This window comes from Periplaneta americana, chromosome 6, assembly GCF_040183065.1.
Source record: "Periplaneta americana isolate PAMFEO1 chromosome 6, P.americana_PAMFEO1_priV1, whole genome shotgun sequence".
Taxonomy (NCBI): domain Eukaryota; kingdom Metazoa; phylum Arthropoda; class Insecta; order Blattodea; family Blattidae; genus Periplaneta; species Periplaneta americana.
The window spans coordinates 161,794,328-161,804,268 of NC_091122.1; the positions used below are offsets into that span (position 1 = coordinate 161,794,328).

General features: G+C 33.0%; 1 protein-coding gene across 2 annotated transcripts in view; it reads left to right on the top strand.

Annotated features, from left to right (window-relative positions):
• Window positions 1–8,658, top strand: part of dsb (debris buster) — a 353,068-nt gene extending 344,410 nt beyond the window's left edge. For both annotated transcript variants that reach the window (XM_069829468.1, XM_069829469.1), the window contains exons 8-10: window positions 446–564; window positions 1,503–1,628; window positions 6,786–8,658. In XM_069829468.1, coding sequence (XP_069685569.1) covers window positions 446–564; window positions 1,503–1,628; window positions 6,786–7,109 — 569 coding nt within the window. In that variant the 3' untranslated portion in view covers window positions 7,110–8,658. The remainder of the gene's footprint in view (window positions 1–445; window positions 565–1,502; window positions 1,629–6,785) is intronic.
• The last annotated feature ends 1,283 nt before the right edge of the window (window positions 8,659–9,941 follow it).

Below are 9,941 nucleotides of genomic sequence, written 5' to 3' on the forward strand. Positions count from 1 at the left end.
CATGGTCATATTTAAAAGTTTTGCAGCTTTCTCTCATTTGGTTATATGATAATATATTAGGCATAATCAAGGATTCATTAAAGATTATACATCAGCATTTATAGTTTTTCAGTAAAAAATAAAATAAATAAAAAAGAGTGATAAAGATTAATTATTCAAAATAAATTTAAAATCGATTATTTAGGCCTAATTATGTTATTCGCCATGTTCTTTTAACATCTCATTGTATTTCAGGATCTCTAAAGTCATCGATGTAGTGTTCGCTGGTGTCAGATTTTAATTGATAAATACAGTACAGTATATACAGAACCTATATATTTATCACTTTTATCTTTTAACACTTAGAAATTAACCAAGAACATCGAGTAGTTTTCTTTGTTTTCTGTAATTTTGTGATTAGTATTTTGCATTTGCAGAAAACGTTAAATTCTCCTTTCTTTTACAGGTGCACCAGCCTATCTCTCTTTTCCACATTTCTACAATGCTGATCCAGCTCTCTTGGATGCTGTCGAAGGATTGAAGCCAGAAGAAGAAAAACATAGAACCTACTTTCTTATACAACCTGTAAGTTGAAATCATTGCCGTTGTTATTTCCTGTGGAAGGCTGTAATAGAAATTATTATATATAATTTGGAAGTAAATTCCGAAAAGACAAAGTATATGATTATGTCTCGTGACGAGAATATTGTACGAAATGGAAATATAAAAATTGGAAATTTATCTTTTGAAGAGGTAGAGAAGTTCAAATATCTTGGAGCAACAGTAACAAATATAAATGATACCGGTACTCGGGAGAAAATTAAACACAGAATAAATATGGGAAATGCCTGTTATTATTCGGTTGAGAAGCTTTTGTCATCGAGCCTGTTGTCAAAAAATCTGAAAGTTAGAATTTATAAAACAGTTATATTACCGGTTGTTCTGTATGGTTGTGAAACTTGGACTCTCACTTTGAGAGCGGAACATAGGTTAAGGGTGTTTGAGAATAAGGTGCTTAGGAAAATATTCGGGGCTAAGAGGGATGAAGTTACGGGAGAATGGAGAATGTTACACAACACAGAACTGCACACATTGTATTCTTCACCTGACATAATTAGGAACATTAAATCCAGACGTTTGAGATGGGCAGGGCATGTAGCACGTATGGCCGAATTCAGAAATGCATATAGAGTGTTAGTTGGGAGGCCGGAGGGAAAAAGACCTTTAGGGAGGCCGAGACATAGATGGGAAGATAATATTAAAATGGATTTGAGGTGGGATATGATGATAGAGATAGGGACCAATGGCAGGCTTATGTGAGGGCAGCAATGAACCTTCGGGTTCCTTAAAAGCCAGTAAGTAGTAATAATAATAATAATAATAATAATAATAATAATAATAATAATAATAATAATATTCTTCGTCATGAATTACGACCTAGAAGTAATTGTTTTTGGCATGTTTTCACGTTTTTTAACATTTGTCTTAGGAAAATAATTAAATATGTATCTTATTTGTTTCAGAGTCTGGGAGTTCCTGTAGAAGGTCAAGTCCGTGTCCAGTTCAATCTAAAAGTAGAACGCTCACCCAATATCCACTCAGTTTCAAAGTTTCCTGATATTGTCTTCCCAATAATTTGGATTCAAGAGGTATTTTTTCACTTTTTAATAATAATTCTTTAGTGCAATGCAGTGATAGGAACAATGCTCAGAGAATTATCAGTAATGTCTGTGACTGCCCTCTACAGTCTTGGAAAGAATTTTGTAAGCTGGCACTATGAACTTTTTTACTTACCAGTAATGCTACTCACTCTAAATAACGAAAGATATCTAACTGAGCTTCTGAACTTTCTGAACTAATACATTGATTGGTAATTGCGTGAAATGTTCGTATATATAGGATTTTCATTTCAAAACTACTTCCCAGTCTAAATAACTATGTACAGTAATTTAAATTGAATTTAATTGAACAAAAAACATCCCAATTTAGATATTCAGGGGAAAGTTTAAAATCAGTCTTAATTGCATATTAAAATTCATCCCCTCAACCCCAACCTCAAATGTCACCCCTATCTTGTGATACTTAAATTTCAAAGAGTATTCAATTGTTTATACATCCTATTCATTTGTTCTCCCATCTTTTGTTTTTTATCGTTGCCTGGCAGCCTGAAACCGTTTAAATTTTAATAAATATAAATAAGTCAATTGGTTGTAGGATGAAAACACAGTTTATTTTGGGTATTTTCGTAAATTTTTAGCACTTTATGTTTGGAACCAAAAGAAGTGTTTGTTATAGACCTGTTTCTTCGAGTTTTCTAGGTTGATTATTTTTTTGTTGCACACAGAATATATTTCCGTACTAGATCTATCACATATCGGTTACACGTTTTTTCAGGATGCCTCTTGTTGAAAGCTCTAGCAGTTCTGTGGGCAGAATGATATTCAGCTCCATAAATCAATATGATTACCGTTCTCTCTTGAAGGGTATGCACATTTTAAAATAAATACACAAACAGAACTATTACATGAAATGCTCAATAGTCTTCGTAACTTTATTCTTTTCAGCTCTAATTAACAGTAACAACAATTCAGGATGGTCTCATCACTGGTGCAATTAAAACTACTCCAATTGAAGCCATGCAAATAATCACATCTAATAAACCAGTTGTAACAGATCTTGAAACACAAGCCCTTTTAACCTATGAAAAATTAAGAAGGTTTCCAAATTGGGATAAATGGAGTAAATAAAAGATTCTAAATTTACATTGAGGACCCAAAATGGATACATACAAGAGGTAGAAAAGCTTAAGCAAATTCTAGAAATACCAAGTGAAAAGGAAAATTTCATGTCTCGATATAATCCACTTAATAACTTCAAAGTAGATTGCTGCCTTGATCTTGATGAAGTCTTCAACAAAAAAGATATAAATCCAGAAATTGCAAAAGCCATTGCCCTACAAACAATTAATAGAAAATATCCACAAAAGGACTGGTTGTACATTTACACTGATGGATCTCTCATGGATCAAAATGAAGGAGCTGGAGCAGGAGCTGCTTGCCAATACTTTTCTCTTTATAAAAATGTTGGCAAGTACACAACAAATTTTGATGGCGAAGTTGAAGCCATTTATACATCACTTCAAAATGTATTTGTTTGGCTAAACCAGTGCAAAAACATAGTCATCCTGTCTGACTCCAAAGCTGCAATCCAGTCCATCAGCTCAACTACATCCCCTAAAATGGAAAAAGTAAAAGAAATTCATTGCATGGTAAAACAAATTCAAATGCTAAATAAAAAAGTGGTCTTCCAATGGATCCCGGCCCACTGCGGACTGAACGGTAATGAGAAAGCAGATATGTTAGCAAAGAAAGGAACTTATATCAACTTAAAAACAAATTTCAAGTTCCCATATGAATCAATAAAGCGAGTCATAAAAAGAATAAGTTACAGCGAACAGGCAAAACATCAAAATTCAAAATGGAAAGAATCCTTCAAAGATCCAAAACTAATTCCTGATCTACCTCGAAAATCTGCCGTGGCCATGTTTAGATTAATTACTGGTCATGATTGCCTCAGTAAACACCTCCATCATATTGGAGTACTGAATTCACCTAAATGCTTACTGTGCACCAGAGAAGAGGACATGGAGATGGAGCACCTGGCTAATTGTGAAACTCTTAGGGCATTTGTGGACCTTCCATCAAAATATTGGGAAGCAAGAAGGATGATGACTTCATTGTTAAATCCAGAGCATTAGACACACACACACACACACACACACACACACACACACACACATACACACACACAATTCAGGATGCCAGCCGACGATAGAAAACAAAAGATGAGAAAACAAAAATGAGATGTAAACTTATAAACAATTTAAGATTTAAGTATCACAAGATAAGGGTGCCATGTGAAATTCTAAAGTTTGGAATGGCTGGGGGTGAGTGGTTGAAACCTAATATGCAATTAAGACTGGTTTTAAACTTTCCCCTCAATACTTAAATTCCCGTGCTTTTTTAATTCGATTTAAATTGTAGTTTATAGTTATTTAGACTGAAAAGTTTTGAAATGAAAACTCTATATATACAGAATGAACCGTAAGTAAAGTATAATTAATTTGAGGGGATTATTCTTTGAGATATTTCAAACAATAAATTTAATACAGTTTTGCTCGTTTTTTTCTTTCTTTACGAGATAAAAATTGTTTTATATAAAACATTTCATAGAGTGTTTTGGGAAAGTCATTATTTTAATCTTCAATATGCTCACTCAATTTAAGAGAGCAGTGTATTATGATAATAAATTATTGAAATATTTAGTTTTGTCCTTTAAATGTACAGAAATTTTATCCGAACAAATGTAACATCGTAAAATTCTTTTGCAGAACGAAAAGTTACATATATTGTTCAGATCAAATTTCTGCATATTTAAAGGACAAAACTAAAATTCTTTCAATAATTTATTATCATAATACACTGCTCTCTTAAATTGTCTGGGCATATTGGGAATCCAATCAGTGGCTTTCCCAAAACACGCTATGAAATGTTTTACATAAAACAATTTTTATCTCGAAAAAGAAGCAAAAACGAGCAAAATTGTATTAAACTTTTTTGTTCGAAATATCTCAAAGAATAACCTCCTGAAATTAATGTCATTACTTACGATTCATTTTGTATAGATTTGGCAGTACTACACAACTCTGAGTGATAGATCATAAATATCTTACTTTAAATACCTCTGCTCAGAAGAACGGTTCTCCTCTCCTATCTTCAACTTCCAGGACCACAGATTCCAGTCACAAACAGTAGGCCTACTACTTACTATATGGTACTGAATGCTGTTGCCATATGTCATTTCTTACGCAACGGCCACACAGACAGAATAATTTGTATAAATTGTGTAAACTATTCTCACAATGTATAATACAAAGATAAAATTTATTGAGTAGATCGGTAGGCTAACGAAATTCTAAGATACTGTTGGCTGTTACAAGTTAGTTAATTTCTTACATCAATTTTGCATAATTATGCTACAATTGTTTACATTACCGGTACTTGTACTTTTCTGTTTATTGTAACTGTGTGTAACTTATATAATGCAAATTTCCATGAATACGGTACAAGACTATTGCTTTCACTTGGTATCTGTTGTCTTTTAACTTTTATTACTGCACATATTTGTTTATTATTGCACGCTAAAAAAAACTCTGCCAAGATCTGAAACTAGAATTGCTAGATTAATGGCCATAAAGCTACAGTGGAGGAGGCAAGACCTGTCCTATGACCTTACCATGTACCGTGGCTGTATCACCAATGAGTATGAAAGGGGAAGATAGGTTTTAGTCTGAGATGAACTTGAAATAAACTCTCTTTCTGACAGCTCATTCTTTTCCCTCTCGCACAGCTCACATGCCAGGTCTCGTCTCCTCATTTATGGGTGAATATTCTGAAATGGGCAAATATGAATAACAAAACTGGAAAAAAATATATTATATTAAATTGTGTACCTTTTTCTCACATTGGTTACATTTGCTCCTATTATTGAAGATTCTGGTATCAGTTGAGCTTAAAAAAAATTTTATGTGAGTTTTTCTAATTTAAAAAAAAAACAAGGTATTATTGTTATCTTTCCCTTACAGCCCATTGTTTAAGGTATCTCCTAAACTTCTGTACTTCAGATTTCACTTGTCTTCGAACATTTCTTTTTTCACGATCAGTCATATCTGCTATTTTCTTTCTTTTTTTTTATATATATTCTTTGCCTTAGTCCCTTTTTTTCTGCAACTCCTCTTCAGTCATATTTGCCCTCTGCCTACATATCTTCTCCCTTTCATATTTCCTACTTTCATCATCAGACTTTTTTCTTTCCTATAAACAATCACATGAAATAATATTCGAAGTTACTTTATCCACCAGTATTTAATAATTGTGTGTTAAATGAAACCTCGGTCCCACAATAAAGGGATCGAAGTTGTTACAGGGACCTTTGTTACAAATTAGTACAGTATAATTTCCGCAATAGTTCTGACAAAATAAATCGTTAAAAATATCATGAAGGTTAGATTTTTTAGTGCATATACTACGAAAGTTTAATATATACAAACTATATTTAATCCCACCTGGGACTGGTGTTACCAATAGAAAACATAACATTCAGTCATCAGTGATGATTTTTGTATTTTTCAATAAAATAAATTACGACAATGGACGAAAAGTTTTTTAACTGGCGCCATGTTGACCTCTCATCACTACAAACAGTTAAAATTTACCACATGTAACAAAATTGTCTTTTGTGTAGCTCTTTTATTTCGAGGGATTGGCGTTACAAAATTTTTGGGGACAAACTTTACATTAAAGTTGTGTCCTTTCAGAATTAAATAAACAACAATTTCTGTCTTTCATAAGTATTTTAACTATTTATTTTTATAATCTTGGTCGAGGAAATAAAATCAAATCGAAAAATTCCGAGAAAAACTCAGTAAAACAGAGTAAAATGTAGTTGGGGACACAGGGACTGTAGTTACATTTGGACGTTATTTTTCAATTATAAATTTTAAAATTAATCATTTAATGCTTTGTTTCCAACTAAAACATGTGAGAGTTAGTTAATTAAACGCAAAAGTAATCAGTTAACATTTTCAAGAAACTCCTTAAATCAGCCGGGACATACATTTACCTACCCATTTCAGAATATTCATCCTTATACCAAATAAGCTACAACAGTGTCTTTCTAAATTGTATTTGAACAAATGTTACATCCTGATATGGAATGATGCTAATGTAATTACGTTGGATTTTCAGGGAGTGGCAGAGTTGACACCAGTTATACGACGATGGCTGTACCTGGCAACAACAGTGGCTGAAATAGCAGCACCCATCCTTTCATACAGCTGCATTGCAGTAGGAATACTAATTCTTGTCGGAGTATTTGTAAAAGCCTACAAGAACATAGTGTTCACTAAGGAAACGTTGGAAAGAGGCAAAGAAACTCTGCGTAGGGGAAGCAGTTTCATTGTTAATGGTCAACATAGATTACTGATTATCCGGGACTCTTACACATTACTAAATAACGTGAACACTGATCCAGATCCGGACCCAGATGGTAATCAAGATGATGGTGTTTGAAATGTGAAAGAATTCGTGAGTGACTAATACAAGCCTCAGGATTTGCATCCCGGACTCACGTGTTGAGCCATCTTATTGTATTGGAGATTGGGTGACATAACCTCAATGAGAAAATGCATCAGTTGTGAGAAGAGATGCATATTGAACCAAAGTATGAAACACCATACATGATTCCTTTTATGTTATATCATACATATCTTAATTTTTTTATATTATGTTATGAACATGACATTAATTAGTCACAAAACTAGTGAGTACAAGTAATCAGGATGAGAAGAACTTCCTGCGAGACTGAGTATGTGATAGCATGGAGTGTCGGACAACCATCTGCTCAGTATTCATAATTATATAGGTAGCGTAGATATTTTTAATTTTAGCATTTGCATCCTAGTTCCGTATGTATGCTAACTGGCCAGTGGTTGGCAAGAATAATTATTTGCCAAGAATCTTATAATGAAACAAGAATTACACATAAATGTACGGTGCTCGAGAAAAAAGAAATATTAGAAGTTGCTCATTGTTATTTGCTCAGTGCAATAAAATGTTGACGTTGATGTGTATATATAAATAGCAAATTGATTGATTGATTAGAGTGACTGATGAATCTTCGATGTTTGAATGAGTTTCGATGATTTGATAGATTGGAAATTACTATCTTGTTGATGTATTGATATCAGTGATTGTCCAGATTGGCGGTGTGCATTGATTTGAGAGATTGGAGTGAATGAATGACCTACCAGTAATCTATTAAATAATATCTATAAATATTATACATTCTGTTATTTTGAATTGCAAGGCAATTTGAGGAATGTGATCATTGCTCAATTTATATATGTATTGTAGAAAAGGGAGGAGATGATGTTGATGAAGGAATTAGGCCTACCATTTCCGAACTTGAGAGTTGGTATAATGACTACATTGTACTGTAGTTAGTATGAACATTAAATTCTGAAGCAGTGCCTGCTAGAGATAGAAACGGTTTTTTTTTTTTTCGGTCTTGTTACAGAATGAGGATTTTTCTCTCTAGGTGAGAAATAAAATCTTGCATTATGAATGGAATGAATGTGAACGAATTGTTGGTGATAGGTATTTTAATAAAAACAAATGATTTATAATGTAATAATCAAAATATATTGTTATGATTAACTTTATACATTTTTACAAATGAAATATGAAACTGAAAGAAAATTGATCAATCGTCCACATAAAAATCATGTTTCAATTAATTTTAGCATCATGCCACGTGCCTTTCTGGCTCTTTCTTTTATTCAAGAGTGATTTTAATCCAAACTTCCAGTGCATAGCCGAGAGAATTTAATTTCCATTCAGAATAGCTACTTTTTGCAGTAGAGATTATTTTTTTCTTTTTCGTCACTCTTACGAGTTTACAATTTTAATACAAATTAAAGTAAAATTTGATGATACATTCATTCAATTTAAATATATGTTATAGTAAACATACTTTATTTCCATTGTTATGCAACTCCACTGTTGCGGTTTATACGAATGTTTATAGTTTTCTTCATAATAAAAAAATGTTTTATTGAAATATGTACATATCGGTACACACATTTTTATTCCATGAAACTCATTTCCTTTTCTTTTTGTTGATGTTAATATCTCTAACCTTTTACACTCTTTCAATTAAGTTTTTTAAACTGGCATGAAATTGAAGAAAATAAAGTTCTCCTCTGGAAGCCATGAGAGTACATGAAGGTGGTGCACGTCGAGGTAAAGCATTAGAATGAGATGGTGTAGTTAGTACCACGCTGCAATCGCCATTTACTTCCGGGAAAGATCCCACTGCTCAATTTGATACGAGGTTCAGTCACAGACCATGGAGCAGTTCTGAAGTTTGGCAATGAGAATCATAATGCTATCATCCAGAATTTCCAATTCGAATATTTTAAAAAATGCACATAACCTAACTATTTTTTAAGTTTCTAAGCCTTTACAAGTATTTATTACTTCATGCGCCAATTTATCTGCAGAGCAGTGACAATAAAGTTGCAGGGTACCTTTCCCTAATTTTAGTTTACAGTTCTCTTATGTTAAGTACTAGACATTACTGCTGCACCATCATATTATATTTGAGTTATTATTGTCACTCCTTCGATACTTGTAGGGAAAACTCGCATAATTTCGTGATACTAAGATTCTGGTGTAAAACTAAAGTTCAAATTTAAAAAGAATTGAGTGTTTTTAATGTTCGTACATTTCAGTAAGTCATATGGCAGCATTCTTACCTCAAATAAATTTATATAATAATTGCAAACAAGCAACACCAATAAACAAAATATTACTCTAGAAGGGTTGGTATAATTTCTTGATAGTACAAGGGTAATTTCGTGATAGTCCTTAAATTCAAAATATTTAGGCATATTCAGTCAAATTTTAAATTCCTCGGTCAGATTCATAACTACAACTCTAACAATTAAAGTTCTTTATGCATTTTGAAAGGTATCAGTACCTATTGATACGTATCATGAAGCCATTGATCACAACTGATACACTGAATTCATCTTTCACCATGCTTGGCGTCCTCGAAATTTCCTGAGGAATCAATCAATCAATCTTCTTAATGTATCCAGCTGTTTGCTGACAACATAAAGTCCACTATAGTCCACTGTAGGCACGATGTTTGGTGACGTATACACGTCTGTTGATGTGACATATTAATGAATTTAAATACTATTATAGTCACAATCATGCCATGGTATGAAAGAAAAATTTCACAACCTCGAGCGGGAATCGAACCTGCGACTTCCTGTTCTCCGGTCAGGCGCTCTACCACTGAGCTATCGAGTTTGTCTCATGCTAAAGGCTTGGAAT